The sequence below is a fragment of the Tupaia chinensis genome, unplaced genomic scaffold (assembly GCF_000334495.1).
Source record: "Tupaia chinensis unplaced genomic scaffold, TupChi_1.0 Scaffold000463_1, whole genome shotgun sequence".
Taxonomy (NCBI): Eukaryota; Metazoa; Chordata; class Mammalia; order Scandentia; family Tupaiidae; genus Tupaia; species Tupaia belangeri.
Genome location: NW_006159972.1, coordinates 1,818,797 through 1,835,356, shown reverse-complemented (window position 1 = coordinate 1,835,356; position 16,560 = coordinate 1,818,797). Strand labels below are relative to the sequence as shown.

The window sequence follows — 16,560 nt, the reverse complement described above, 5'->3', positions numbered from 1 at the left end:
GTTCTCACTGTCCTTTTCTCTCATTAAAATGAAAACTAATAATAACAAATAAAGTTAAATAAATTCTTATTTATTTATTTTTTAATTTGACCAGAGAGGGACAGTGAGAGAGAAAGAGAGAGAGGGAAAGTGAGAAAGCAAGTCGCCAGGTCCAGGACTCAAACTGCGGTCGGCTATGTGGGCGTCCAGTGCCCTTAATAACCATGCCACCTGCCGGCCCCTAAATAATTCTTTAAAAATAAAATAATTAAATGCTAGAGAATATATTTCCTATTTTACTTGACTTGAAATACATAAAACCTAGACATAAGAAGCTAGTTGTAAAGTTGCCTCAGTTTCTCGTAGGGAAAATCACATTCTGAAGCTTTACCACAGGTATCTTTCACTTGAAATGACTGGGCGAACTAAAAGAGGATAAGAAATTGGTGGAGCATGAATAGGAATTTCCCAAAGCTAACATCAAGGAGTTCTATAAACCCTGCCAAATTCTGGACAGTATATAAACAGACACATTATTTATTTTGGGAAAACGATCCTACAAGCAAGTAAGCAAAATGCTCCAGATGGAGCAGAGTCACAGACCTTTGGAAAAGGCCATTTAAAGTAAGATTCTGTCTTCATTCATTAAATCAAATGCTGTTAAATTCTGCTTTACTATTTTATGAAAACAAATGATAGAAAGCTTTTTAAGTATAAAAAGTCCAAAGAGAAGAAAAAACCCACCACTTATCAAAACTTTAAAAAGTGCCTACTCAGGGCCAGCGGGTGGCATGGCGGTTAAAGCACTGGACTCCCACATAGTTGACTGTGGTCTGAGTCTGGACTTGGTGGCCTGAAAATCATGCCAGGTGCATCTGCATGTATGTCCAAAAGGGACTGTGACCTGGCCATCCCCCTTGGGCAGTGATTTCTTACTTTCCCTCTGTCTGTCTCTCTAATCAGTACATGGACCCTATGGCAAAAATCTGAAATAAATTAAAAAGTGCCTACTCTAATGACATATACTCTATAACTATCTTTTCAATGTGTGATATTGTTATTTGACAGTTAATTAAAATCTAGGTTATAACAGGAATGTAACAACCATAAAAAAGTTTAACCTCTCTTTTTCTGAGGCCAATGTAGTAAAACTAGACAGTATAATCAATTTTCAAAGAAAAATTAGTGAACAGTACTATAAAGTTCATTCTTTCAGTTTGTGAAATATTTTTCATATCCTTTATACTCACAAACTGGGATCACATAGCAAGTATGTACAATTATTAATTCAAAATCCCAGTAAAGTTTTTGCACATAAAAACCACTAATCTGGTCACTCGAGACTAATAATTTATGGTCAACCAAAATAATTTGCATTTGTTTCAAATAAAAAGTAATTGGGAAAAAAGTCTTAAGGGGAAAGATCAAAGGAATCAAGAATTGCTTGCTCTACAAAATTTTAACTTAAAATAGACCTAAATTCTGATCAGTTGCTTCTTCTTTATCTTCTGACAGCTAAATTAAAGGAAAGCAATTTACAGAAAAATGAAGGGCGTTTTGGTTATCAGGATTTCTAACACACCAGGTTGCCTCCTGGGAAAGCCGTGGTGTGCCAGTATTCTACCTGAAGTGAAGTTTACCTCGGGCATGCTACAGCACTGAAAGTCCATGATTCAGTTAGTTATAATCTTACCCTACAAAAACCACCAGACTGTCCAACTTTGAATATGGTTTACAATTAAAATGCATTTCCACATATTCTGGTACCTCATTTAACCTTCACATGAGGTAGAGAAATAGGGCAGATATTCTGATTCTCATTTACACATAAGAAAAATATTGGGTCATCAGAAAAGCCATGAAGTATTTCTTTATGTCTTTCTATGCAAAAATGACTCACGACTTTTCTGACAACCCAATAGCTGTGACTGCCTTTTATTTAAACCCAGAGTTATTTCTACTATACCAAATTATATTAAAACTTTTCTGAGACAGACCCTAACTAGTGTAGAGGGGCTAGATAGTGACATAATAGTAAAACATGATGCTCTACAAGGGAGACCCACATGGGAAGGGTGTCAGTTCATGAATGGAGATCTTCCAAAGATCACGAGTGGTCATGATGCAGGCTGGCTGAGGCTGAAAGTGGATCGTGGTATCAAGACCCTGTTGGTGGTGCTCTTTCTCACACACTTGTGGAATAAATGAAAATAAACTTAAAAAGAAAATGTGGACAGTTCACTAGGTACCCAGGTAAAAAAAGTTTCAAACACATCTGACAGATTAGAAAATTCTGTGCATTGATTTAATCTTTTTAAAAAGAATTATTTTATTTAATTATATTCACTGTCATTATTTTATTATTTTTTTATTTTTATTATTTATTTATTTATTTAAATTTTTTTGAGGCTTACCAGAGAGAGACAGAGAGAGAAAAGGAGAGAGAGCCAGCTGCCAGGTCCGGGACTTGAACAGTCCTGGGCTGACCATGGTCAGCCCAGCCACCTTAACCACCATGTCACCTGGCCCTCTGATTTAATCTTATACAAAGTACCTATGCATGGTCATCCATTAATAGACTCTTCCAGGCCATTCCTATAGTCTAGTGGTTAAGGGAGCAAGATCCCACATGACTGACTACAGTATGAATCCTGACTCCAGAGGCTTGGGAAAAACAAAACACCAGACGCATGTACATGTGTGCCCCAAATCCCAACAGGCCTGAAAAAAAATACCAGGTGTGTAAATATGTATGTCCAAAATCCCAACAGGATGAAGAAATAAAGAAGTGATAGCACCATGACCACACCTCATGAGGGGTGCTTTCTGTCCCTCACTTTCCCTATCTCTCTCTGGCAAGCGTGGGTACACTCTAGCAATTAAAAAATAAGTAAATAAAAAGGCCACTGAACTCTCTGAAATAAGCAGATGAAGGATCACTTAGGAAAAAGCAGTCCCATAACTTAAGGAGTTGAAGGCGTGGTTAGGAAACAGAAACTGTGTTAACAAGCTTCCACCACAAACTCACATGCTCTAAACTGACTTAACCTGCTCCTCAAAATCACTCTGTCCACAGCCTTTCCCATCTCAATGGCAATCCCATATTCCCAGATGTACTAGCCAAAAAAGTAGCCCTTTTTAAATCCCCTTTTGCTGCCATAGGGCAGGCGCCACCACGCCCTAAATCCTCTCTTTCTCACATGCCACTTCCAATCCATAAATTAATCCTATTGGCTCTACCTTAAAATACAGCCACACCGGGGCCAGCAGGTGGCATGGTGGTTAAGGCACTGGACTCCCACATGGGCGACTATGGTTTGGGTCCTGGACCTGGCAGCTTGCTTTTTCATGTTCCCCCTCTCTTTCTCTCTCTCTCTCTCCCCCCCTCTCTCTGGTGAGCACATATGCCCTGTAGTAAATTTTATTAATAATAATAAATAAAATTAATAATTAAAAAAAAATCCAGACTATGGCCACTTCTCACTACCTCCACCGCTACCACTCTTATCTCTCATCAAGATTTCTGCAATAATATCCAAACAAGTCTCCTGCTTCAATCTTCTCCCCAGTCCTTTGAAACCCAGCAGTGAAAATAATTTGGTCAAAACCTAGAATCACATCATGTATCTGCTCAAAAACTTGAAACCACTGGCCATTTCTCTCAAAGGAGGGGGATATAAGGGAATTTCACTTGGAATAAAAGTCATGTCATTAGAATGGCCTACATGAACTGGCTCCGTGTTACCAATCTTGATCTCAATTATGCCTCTTCTGTCTACTCCAGCCACACTGGCCTGCTTGCTGTTGATCAAATTATACAGGGCATGCTCCTACCTTGGGGACTTTACAAAGCTGTTTTCCCTGTTGAGTACAAGATTCCTGTAGATGTCCCCCCAGACACCTGCTCATCATTCTCTAAACTCCAGCTTTCTGCTCAGATATGAGCAAACCACTGAAATGTAAAATTGTAAAATCTGTCCTCACAGATTACCCTTTGTACTCTTTTAGTTTTTATCCAGAGCTATTACCACTTTTAGTATATTAGATAACTTATTTATTATGTATATCGTCTACTTCTTCACACCTTTCATAAAATAACCTCCAGGGCAAGATCTTTTTTTTTTTTTTTTAGGTTGACCAGAGAGAGAAGGAAAGTGAGAAAGCAAGCTGCCAGGTCTGGGACTCAAACCATGGTCAGCCATGTGGGAGTCCAGCTGCCTTAATCGCCATGCCACCTGCTGACCTATGAGCTTTGTTTTGTTCACTGATATAACACAAGTGCCTAGGACAATGCTCAGAACACAAAACAAGTGTTCAACAAAGACCCTGAGTAATTGTGTCAGATACTGGTGAAGCATCTTATATATACATTTCATTTAATCACTAGGCCACTTGGGAAGTATGCAATAACCTCATTTTACAACTGAGAACAATAATGGTAAATAACTTGCCTGAAGTTACACAGTAATAAATAAAGTACTAAATGAAGCCTGGACTTAACACAATAATGCCTACCTCCAAAACCTTAACCATTATAGATTTCTCAAAGCTGGTATGAACAGAAGAGAACTAAGCTACTTCAGGAGGTAACTAGGTTGGCAGAATGTAGAAAAAAACATTGGCTGGAATCCAATATAAGGAGCAGAAGCAAGCAACATTTGAGGAAGTTTCTTCAATTTTCTTTGCTTTTAGACCTAGTCCTGTGGGGAGTAAAACAAAATCTAATGGTTTTAAGGAAAAGACCGTAAAAAGAAAGGAAGAGAATTAAGAGACCTCATAGTCTGAGGTACAGAGATGAGAAAACACAGAGTGACAGCAGCAGTACCTTTTCTCTAAATTCACTGGAATGCTTTAGCAGTATACTTAGGAGTTGTGGTTTTTTTTATTTTTTCCTTAAAATGACGTGGGTTTTTTTTGGTTTTTTTTTTTTTTGCCTTAAAATGACATGTTTTTTTGTTTGTTTGTTTTTTCTTTTTGCCTTAAAATGGTGTAGTATTGGCAAAACTATGCATACCTATATATAAACACAGGTTTACAGCTGAGGGAACGTTACTGATTTTCTGCCAGTGTTACCACTTGGAACTCAGCTATACTCATTTCTTTATACACGATCTATGGCTCCTTTCAATGACAACAGCAGAGTTAAATATTGCAACAGAGTCCCTAAACCTTCAAAATTAAACATATTTTATATTTGTCTCTTCACAGAAAAAAATTCTAAAACCAGTATTAATAAAACATAGATATTGGGACCAGCAGGAGGCATGGTGGTTAAGGAACCGGACACTCCCACATGGCCAACCATGGTTCAAATCTTGGACCTGGCGTACTGCTTTCTCACTTTCCCTTTCTCTTTCTGTGTGTCCCTCTCTAGTCAAATTAAAAAAAAAAAAAAAAAAAAAAAGAATGAATACATAAAACTAAATAAATAATTCTTTTAAAAAAACATAAATATCGGGACCAGCAGGTAGTTTGGTGGTTAAGGGTGCTGGACTCCCACATGACCTACCATGGTTCGAGTTCTAGACCTGGTGGCTTGCTTTCTTACTCTCTTTCTCTCTACCCCTTTCCCTGTCTGGTCAAATTAAAATAAATATAGTTAAATAAAATAATTCTTAAAAAAAAAAAAAAAAGTAAATATCTTGACTACTTACATCAGTTCTATCACTTTCTGATAGACATGAAAACAGATCTTCTAAATACTATTAATAAGTCACTTCACATCTTCATACAACTAAAGACATTTCAATAATTTAAATACCAGGATAAGGTGGTCTTCAAGCTAGTGAAGATATCATTAAATTAATTCAAGGAAATATACCTTCTATTGTAGTAGAGTTAATAACTCATATATTAGTTTTAAGTTTTTTTAAAAAGACATACTGACAATGTCACTGTTTTCTTACCTTAGCCTCCTAGACAGGACTACAGGCACTCACCGTAATTGGCTTTTTTTGTTTGCTTGTTCTTTAAAGACATGGTGTCATCATGTTGTGAGGTCAGCCTTGAGCTCACCATCTTCCTGCCTTAGCTCCCCAACTGACTGAGATTTTAGGTGTACGCCACTGTGCACAACTTTTAGGTTAGATCAGAAACTCAACCTGGGACCAGCAGTTACCGTAATGGCTATGTCACTGGACTCGCATGTAGTCAACCGCAGTTCGCAGCCCGGACCCAGTGGCTTAAAACTCACGCCGGGTGCGTGTGCGTGCGTGCACAAGATCCCGAGAGGAAAATGGAGGAGAAGGGATTGCAGTGTGGCTATCCCACCTGGGGGGTGATTTCTCGCTTTCTGTCTCTCTGTCTCTGTCTGTCTAGCGAGTGCATGCGCCCTGTAGCAAAAACCTCTCCAAAAAAAAGAAACTCAACCTGAACCTCCTATCTGGCCCCAGTCTGGGGAGCACAGCATTAGCAGCAAGCGCCACCAAGGCTGGCCTATTAGTTATTAAATCCCAAAAGACTTCAGTAACATTTGAGATGTCAATCTTAAAACTTTAAGTAATTAAGCACTAAAGCTGAAGGGAAAATAATTTACTATTGTTTACTTTTTAATTAATATGCCTTTAGCATCTGAGCTACATGTTCAATAAACTTTAAGAAAGTGCTTTGAAAAAGAAAAACAAAATGTTTTCATTTAGTCACACATACAGGGACCAAACAGACAAAAAAATTAAAAAGTCCTATAATGACTTCCCAAGTTCTCCTGTATGTGTGTATATATATATATATATATACACACATACACACATATACATATATACACACACACATAAATATATACACACACACACACACACACACGAATAAGCAACCAGTAAAATCTGAAACATTTGCTTTCAATTTTCCAAGCAAACCAGTAAATGTACATAGAAAGCAAATTACCTGATTATTACTAATTTTTAAAATCCTGTAATCTATGTTCCATCTCCCAATCCAAACATAAGCTGGTTTGTCAGCCACAAAAGTTCAAACCTGGGGCTGGCAGGTGGCTTGGCGGTTAAAGCGCTGGATTCCCACATGGCAGATTGCTGACTGAGTCTCAGAACTGGCAGCTTGCTTTCTCTCTTTTCCTTTTCCTTTTTGTCTTTCGCTGGTCAAATTAAAAAACAGTAGTAACAAATGCAATTAAATCAATCAATCAATCAATTTTTTAAAAAGAATTACTTATTTAATTTTATTTATTCATTCATTTATTTTAATTTGACCAGAGAGAGACAAAGAAAGAAAGAAAGAAAGAAAGAAAGAAAGAAAGAAAGAGCGACCAGGTCTGGGATTTGAACCGTGGTTGGCCATGTGGAAGTGTCCACAGCCTTAACCACCACACTACCTGCTGGTCCCATTGATCAATCTTTTTTTTTTTTAAAGAATTATTTTATTTAACTTTATTTACTTTATTTATTTATTTGCTTAAATTTGACCAGAGAAGGACAGAGCAACGGGGGTGGGGTGGGGTGAGAAAGCAAGCTGCCAGGTCCAGGTCTCAAACCGTGGTCAGTAACGTGGGAGCCTAGTATCCTCAACCACCATGCCACGCTGCTGGCAGCATAAATAAATCTTTTTTAAAAATGTTCAAACCTGGGACCAGCAGTTAACATTATAGCTATGTCACTGGACTCCCACGTAGTCGACCGCAATTTGAGTCCCGGACCCGGTGGCTTAAACTCACGCTGGGCGTGTGTGCATGTGTGCCCAAGATCCCGAGAGGAGAATGGAGGAGAAGGGATTACGGTGTGGCCATCCCCCCTGGGGGGTGATTTCTCGCTTTCTGTCTCTGTGTCTCTCTCTGTCTGGCGAGCACACATGCCCTATAGCAAAACCTCTCCAGAAAAAGAAAAAAAAAAGTTCAAACCTAATTTCAAAAAATTAAAAAGAAATCTTCATTGTATATATACAAGATTATATTTTTTTTTAAGTTTTAATTTTTTGCCACAGGGCATATGTACTTGCAGGAGTGGGAGATAAGAAGAAAGCACCCCACCATGAGGAATGGTCACGTTGCAATCCCTTTTCCTACCCCTCTCTACCCTGTTGGGACTTTGGGCACGTATAACCATGCACTGAGAGTACTTTTCAAGCCACTGAGTCTGGGACTCTAATCTCTTGGTAAGCCATGTGGGACCTAGCTGCCTTAACTACCAACTCACAGAGCTGCCCAGAAATCCTTTTAATACAAAAAATTTTTTTTTCTTGAAGGAGTATATAGATGTTTCTTATGTCTTGTTTAAATAAAGTGACAGGTTTTGCTGTTGGTGACAACCACTTAGGAAAGTAATTTAGCAAGCTGATTGACAGAAACAGGAATAGAAACATGGGGCTAGCAGGTGGCGTGGTGGTTGGGGGCACTGGACTCCCACATGGCTGACTGCAGTTTGAGTCCCAGATCTGGTGGCTTGCTTTCTCACTCTCTCTTTCTCTCACTCGGTCCCTCTCTGGTCAAATTAAAATAAATAAATAAATGAATATATAAAGTTAAATAATTCTTTAAAAAAATGAAAGAAAGAAATACTGTAAAGAAAACAAGAGAAACTGAGTATAAAACTGAATTCAAATTTTTTTTTTCTTTAAAAATTTTAACAAGTCAGCTCCTTGGCTTCTTAATCAAGGATCAACCAAATCAAAAATACTATTTATTAAAATTCTATCAAAATCATATAATACATTTAACTTTGATTTTAATAGGGCTCTCAGCTTAAAAATCTCCATTTACTTTTTTAGATCTTTAACCTGAACTTCCAAATTAAAAATCGTAAGACATCTATTTGTCTTGCCAGAAACTCTGAGGAAGGAAAAAAAACTGAAAGTTAAAGTTTTCACATTATTTTTCTCAAGATAAAATTGGCTATTTAACAGATTTAGAAAGTTACCCATAAGCTACTTCTAAATATTATTAATTATTAAGCCGACAGAACCTGTTCTAATTTTTCTCTTAATTTCATTTTTTGGAGCGCTGTAGTCATATATTTTAGTAAACATAAAATGTTAAATCTACAAAAGCACACTACTTTAAGGACAAGAACTTTCTATGATGAACATTCTATACATGAAATCAGTAATGGAATAACATAAGAGTTTAACAGTAATTTTTAAAAAGTGTATTACATCCTTGTAACATGGAATGAAAACAAAACCAATCTTATCAAATGCCTGTATTTTAATAGAAACGTGTGATCTCTTTACTAAGTCATCAGATCATTTCTAATAAAACAATCCACAATATTTTAAATAGCAAAGAAATGTATCCTACCTTGCCTGCTTCTCTTTCTAAGTCGACATACTCCCGGCTAGGTGTTTGTCGCTGTTCTCCCTGCCAGCTGGCCGGAAAAAACTGGAGAGACAGATTGGTTCCTGTGGCCACAAAAGCCTTTTAGAAAAATCAATACAAACAGGATCAGGAGCAGGACATTACATAAATTATGCAGGCAGTCATTTATTTTTACATCAGTTTATGTCTTAAGCCAGGCAGCACTGAGAATACTTAAAAGTAAAAAACATGCACTCATCATTTTTCTTAAGTATTAAGTTACAAACATCTGATTCCATTTTGAGGACATTTGCCATTGGCTGCTTAAATATAAAATCAGACATGGAATCAATACTTTCTTTCAGTTCTTTTTTTGCTGACGTTAGATCTCATATTGCTAATATGTAACCAGAAGCCGCCATCCTTGCATTTAAAAACTTATATTTTAAACTCTGAAAATCACTGAAGATATGAAGATGTTCAATTATAAAGTATACTAAAAATTTAAAGTTGTAAAATGAGATATTTCAATTTTTCTCGATTTCCCTTTGCTCAATGAAACACTACGTGGTACATAGTAGTTTTTTTTTTTTTTTTTTTAAATTTACTATATGGTGCATTTTTAAACACGGGCTCTAAAGCCCATGTTAGAAAATGCATTTGGAACTGTCCCTCCGATGATAAATTATATTAGCATGTGATGTGACAGTACTTGTCTCTAAGACCTGAGATGATTAAAAAAATATGTGGTTTCTAAAATTTGGCTTTAGGAGAACTAGACCTGACTATAACAAAGAGAAGAGCATTCATTTAATATTTATAAAAGATTTGGATAGTACAGCTCAACAAACAGAACAATCTAAAACCATTTTAATAAAGTGTCATTCTGTGTAGCCCCTGAGCAATTTAACTCTACATTTTCCCCATGTAAGAAATAAAATAACATTTTCATTACTCCTCTTTCCGAGGGAAATTCGGGAAGAAAAATATAAGGTAATAAGGGAAGAGCATTTTCGAAAAATTACTGTTTTTTTTTTTTTTTTGCCAAAGGGTATGTGCCAGAGAGAATGTGAGAAATCACCCCCACCCCTGTTCCTGGGGAAGACCATACTGCAAATCCTTCTCTCCATTCTCCTTTCAAGATTTTGAGCATTGGGACCAGCAGTTAGCACAATGGCTGTCACTGGACTCCCACGTAGTCGACCGTGGTTTGCATCCCAGACCCGGTGGCTTAAAGCTCACGCCAGGCACCTGTGCATGCGTACCCAAGATCCCGAGAGGAGAATGGAGGAGAAGGGATTGTGGCGTGGCCATCCCCCCTGGGGGGTGATTTCTTGCTTTCTGTCTCTCTGTCTCTGTCTGGCGAGCGCATGTGCCCTATAGTAAAAACCTCCTAAAAAAAAATTCCTTAAAAAAAAGATTCTGAGCATTCATGCACATGCCCTTGCATGAGTTTCAAGCTGCCAGGTCTGAAACTTGAACTGCAGTCAACCTTGTGGTAGTCCAACACCTTAACCACCACGCCACCTGCTGGCCTTAACATTTTTTTTTTCATTTAAATGTAAACTCTGTTGAAACCAGGGAAAGATTTTGTATGTTTCATTTTACTAATTAAGTTCTGAAACACAATCTGTTTCCAAGCAGAGTTTTCATCTGAAAGAGGTTTATATACATTTTGGACAATTTGTTTAAAGTCATCAGCCAGTTCAGGCACTAGGTCCCCTGATGATAAACAACTTAGACACTTCAGAGGTAAAAATTATACTTTCTATTTCTATTACTGGTACTGTAGGTACATTTGTCAATCTAACTGTTAAATCTCTAGACTTCTTTGATGGCATTTCTCTAGTCAACTTGTTGATATTCTTTTTTAACAATTATTTTAGTCAACTTCATTTTATTTTTGTTTCTAAAACTTGACCAGAGGGACAGAGTGAGAGAGTGAAAAAGCAAGCTTCCAGGTCCGGGACTTGTACCATGGTCAGCCATGTGGGAGTCCAGTGCCCTTAACCACCACACCACCTGCTGGCCCCATAGATACTTTTTTCTTGCAGTATATATTTATTACGACTAGAAACTGAACATCAATATTACAAGATTAACCTTTATAAAAAAATCTTTTCATGCACTATTAGCATAAGCTTTATCAACAAAAGCCCCATTAGAATTAGTTAAAATGAAAAGCAGACTTCTGAGAGAGAAACTGCCTAGGCTACAGGATCTGAAGATCACTCAGTTTCCTTATAAATATCTGTAACATGCCTACAACAGTGTGAAGTAAATGGTATATAAGAGAAATAACTCTGAACTCAAGAGAGTCAATTTTTTCATCCTGAGATAATGAAATTCTCAGACCTGAATGGTGGCAGATAAGAGATTCGGGTCATGAATAAACGCTCTGTATCAAAATCCTTGTGGCATGTTTCTTCAGTATTCACCTAGTAGCAGATCCTTCTACCACCATTGTATCCTCAAATCAGCTCTGTGCTAAGACACTGCAGATTCTATTACCTCACCTCCTGTCTGAATGCCAACCTCAGAAGAGATTTCCTGCTTCATCACTTTATGCCCATTATCTCATCAAGATCCCCCTCTGAGGCAGAAGTGGTAAAAACAGATCATTTTCAAACAGCATTTTTTAAACTTATTTGACCACGGAATTCTTTTTTTTTAATGGAATACCTACACATATGTAAGAGCTGGGAAAATTGTTAGAAAAAATTAAAATGCTATGATAGTATAACGTTCATATGTAACATTTCCATGTTGTTCTGGCTATATTTTATAGGTTTTATAAATTATAAAACAGTATACCTTGTACTAACACAACAGACTTTTTTTTACAGCATTCAATCATCAGGATTAAAAATATAAATTACTAGGATCATAATGGTTATGTCGCTGAACTCCCATGTAGTTGACCACAGTTTGAGTCCTGGACCCAGTGGCTTGTAACTCACGCCGAGCGCATGTGTGTGAATGCTCAAAGTCCCAAGAGGAGAACGGAGAAGGGACCGCGCGCCATGGCCATCCCCACAAGGGGGGTGATTTCTCACTTTCTCTCTGTCTCTCCGACAAGTGCACACACCCTATACGTTAAAAAAAATAAAAAAAAATAAAAAAAAATTACACACACATACACACACACATAAGTAAATAAATAAATTACTGGGGCTAGCAGGTGGTATGATAGTTAAGGTGCTAGATTCACACACAGCCAACCCAGACCTCTCTCTCTTTTCTGTCTCTCTCTGGTGAGTGCACATGCCCTATAGCAAATTAAAAAGTAAGTAACTAAAATTAAATAGTGTGTGTGTGTGTGTGTGTGTGTATACACCACACACACACAAACATATAAATTACTTTGATCCAGAATGTGCCATGGTGATTAAGGCACAGGATTCTACATGGCCCATTGTGTCATTCTGAGTCCTGGACCTGGCAGCTTGAAAAACACGCCACATGCATCTGCATGCATGCCCCAAAGCCTAGAGTGGAGACTGGAGGAAAAGAGATTGTGCACGGACACCAACCCCTAGGAAGTGATTTCTCGCTTTTCCTCTCTCGCTACTTGTCTCTTTTCTGTGAGTGCATGTGCCCCATGGCACTTTCTAAAATTAAAAAAAAGCAAAAACATTCCAATTTGCAGCATCAAAAATATTTTTTCTTTTATTACTACTGTTGAAACATCTCTAATAGTCTTATGACTGTAAGAACTCATAAGAGAAATAAAACAGATTTTACTATTGAATAAACAGACTATATCACTCATCCATAAGCATTTTTATTTCATGCTATAATAAGGAGTATGAATGTTTTTTATTTTACCAGAGGGGCTTACACTCCCCTGAGAGGAACAGAGAAAGAAAGTAAGAAAGCACTCTCCATGGGGAATGGTCACACCACAGTCCCTCCTCCTTCATCTCTTCTCCCTTTCAGGACTCTGGGCATGCATGCACATGCACCCTGTGAAAAACATGCTGTGGGCTTGGGATTCGAACCATGAGGTTGGCCATGTGGGCTCCAGCTGCCTACCAGCCACTAGATGGCTCAGGAGTTTGAATTTTATATCAATAGTTAAAGGAGTAATGAGCATCACACCTCTTAAATTCTTTCAAATCTAAACGCAAAGTAAATTCATTAATCTTTGATATATTAAGATGCTCAAATTTTTTAAAAAATGAAGGAAAGAAAGGCAACTGGGGCAGAAGAGAATTGGGAATAGTTTTGAAAACTATATATATTCTCCGGGGACAGCAGGTGGCGTGGTGGTTGAGGTGCTGGACTCCTACAGACCCGATCATGGTTAAAGTCCCAGAACTGGCAATTTCCTTTCTCTCTCTCCTGGGCATATGTGCCCCATAGCAAATGAAAAAATAGTAATAATGGGACAGCAGTTGGTTTAATGGCCATGTCTCTGGACTCCCATGTAGTCGACCACAGTTCAAGTCACGGACCCGGTGGCTTAAACTCACGCCAGGCACGTGTGCTTATGTGCCTGAGATCCCAGGAGGAGAATGGAGGAGAAGGGATTGCAGCATGGCCATCCCCGCAGGGGTTGATTTCTCACTGTCTCTCTGTCTCTCTTTCTGGAGAGCACACACGCCCTATAGCAAAAACTTCTCAAAAATGAAATAATAATGAATAAAATTAAATAATTAAAAAGACAATGATTATATTCTTACTGTACATGGCAGTTATCAAAACAGAGGCAAAATAACACCTTTCCTACAAGTTAATAGGTAGATACCACAGCCCGTTCATAAGTCATAGATAAATTTCAGGCATTAAATTAAGTAACCTCTAAATTCAAATAATCAAGTACCCATGGTGCAAAAGGCATTGTGCAAAGAACCTTTATAGAATCCCCACCCCTTAGGAGCTAAGGATCCTATAATTTAAATACGAATAACATTGAATTAAAGAGGGGAAAACAGAAAGAGACTAAAATGGAAATTCCTTGCCAAATACAAATAGCTACATCATTTGACAAAATAAAACATGTGCCATTTTAGTGCAAGGATTACACAGAATTTAGTCTACCTTCTTTAATCTTGAATAGTTGTCAAAAATTAAAAACATTCAAATTTGCAGCATCATATATTTGAAGGGGAGAAAGACCTGGAATGTCTAATTCATCTTAGAAAGAAACTCAGGACAAATACAAATGACCTGTTACACAGCCATAGCATTACAGCATTATTATTATAAAACAGCAATTTAGATATACTGTGGGTAGAATTATACCTCCAATTCATAATTACACACAATAAAATCTGATATGACTTGGACTGGCCCCATAACCTAGTGGTTAAGGGAGTCAGATCCCACATGGCTGACCATGGATATAAATCTCGGCTCCAAATCCTGGCCCTCACAGTGTATAAAAACACACAGGGTGCATGTGCCCAACATGATGGAGAAGTGGAGAAGGGACTGAGAATGACTACATGGAGGGGGGATGCTTTCTCCTCTCTCTGTCTCTCTCTGGCAAGCACACATACCTTCTAGCAATTAAAAAATATATGTATATGGGGCTAGCAGGTGGCATGGTGGTTAAGCTGCTGGACACTACCACATGGCTGTCCAGGGTTTGAGTCCCAGACCTGGTAGTTTGCTTTCTCACTTTCCCTTTTTTCTGTGTCTCTCTCTGGTCAAATTAAAATAACTGATGAATAAGTAAAATTAAATAATTCTTCAAAAAATATGTGTGTGTATGTGTATGTATGTGTATATGTGTATATATATATATATATATATATATACGCATGCAGAGAGAGAAAAAGAAAAACACTCTACAGTTATACTTCATTAGATTTCCTATATACCTCAGCTTTAAAAAAAATGACTGTACTCGGTATCTCATCTTTTACACTTCCATCAATTACCTCCAGGAAACCTTCTGGTCAGGTATACCATCCACCTTTTGCCACCATGGCAAATGGAAAGTCAGTCTCTGGACCAACTAATGACTTGTACTTTTTCTTTCAACACTCAGTGCCAAAACCAAAAAATATCTGTCTTATACACTTGAATTACAGCAATCTTACTGCTACACAACAAACTTGGAAATTGGGCTAAAAGATGGAGATTTTCTTTTACAGTATGCATTAATGATCAATATCCTCTATCTGTAAAACAGTTTTTTAAAAAAACTTTCATTCTAAATATAAAAATATTCTTTAAAAATAAAGCCGATTTCCATGTGCGAAGGGAGAATTTTACAGTATGTGAATTATATCTTAATACAATAAACTGATCATAAAGTGGGTGGGAGGAGTATATTTTCCAATATGTCTTCCTACTGTTAACCCAAATTCTAACCGCATCATAGCTTCAAGTCTCCACCAATGCAATGGGCCCAAACAGATAACAGGATTCCACTGTACGGTGATTTCACTTTCTTTTAATTTTTAAATAATCAAGCTCTGCTGTTTAGTTTCTTCCTACCATTTCCACCTCATTAGCACCTCCAATCGGACAAACCAAAAGGAGATGAGTAAAACTAAGAATCTTGGATTTTTTTCAACCCAAGGTTTGATGGAGGCGAGGCACCACATGCGGGTTGCACATATCCGTGAGTGCAATTCTTTAGGAACCGTCACACGACTCATTAAGGTTAGAAAAAGGACGAAAATGGTTACTTTCTGATTCTTCTGAGACTTCACCGAAAAGATCCTCTAGGTTTTTCTTCTCCCTCCTCCCTATTAGGATATAGATAACTGGGATAAAGATTTATTCTTAGCTTCACCAGGAGAAAGCTTCACATACACTTACCAACAAACCATCTCCTAAGAAACCAACCGTCGCCGATCTAGAATGCAGACCCAATTCTTTCTCCGAATGGGTGTTTTCTGCTTACTACCAGTTCCCTGAACCCTTAATCCGCGTCACCGCCTATACAATGACATTCCCCTGTGCAGTTTGGCTCGGGTCGGAGCTCCACTGGCGGTGAACTGTTCGCTGAGCAGACTCTGGGAAACAGAAGCCACCGCGGCGGGCCACGGGGACGGCGTCTCCCCGCGAGGACGGGCCCGCCAGCGTCTGGTTTCACATTTTGAATCCCCAGTAGGAAGTGAGACGGCGCCCGCTCAGTTCCGGGAGCCGCGGCGCCGTCCGGAACCGGCCTGGGCCGTGGCACGGCCCCCCGCGCAACAAGTGATCCGCGCGCGTCGCGGTCCCCGCGCCCCGGCCCCGCCGACTTACGATTTCCGAGCGGCCGTCGCGGCAGGCGTTCTGGAAGCGCGCCTGGCGCTCCTCGTGGGGCCGGTCCCTGAAGCCCGTGTACTTAATCTGCAAGGCAGAGACGGCCCCAAATCAGGAGCCAAATCCGCGGGCCC

At 38.6% G+C, this 16,560-nt stretch overlaps 1 protein-coding gene across 1 annotated transcript in view; it reads right to left on the bottom strand.

Moving 5' to 3' along the window:
- The window catches only part of CBFB (core-binding factor subunit beta), a gene marked incomplete at its 5' end in the record, with an annotated part of 63,691 nt that extends 47,178 nt beyond the window's left edge, over positions 1-16,513 (bottom strand). Inside the window, 2 exon segments of the mRNA XM_006155581.3 lie at positions 9,224-9,340; positions 16,427-16,513. Of these exon segments, the coding sequence (XP_006155643.2) occupies positions 9,224-9,340; positions 16,427-16,513 (204 nt within the window).
- Between the last annotated feature and the right edge of the window lie 47 nt (positions 16,514-16,560).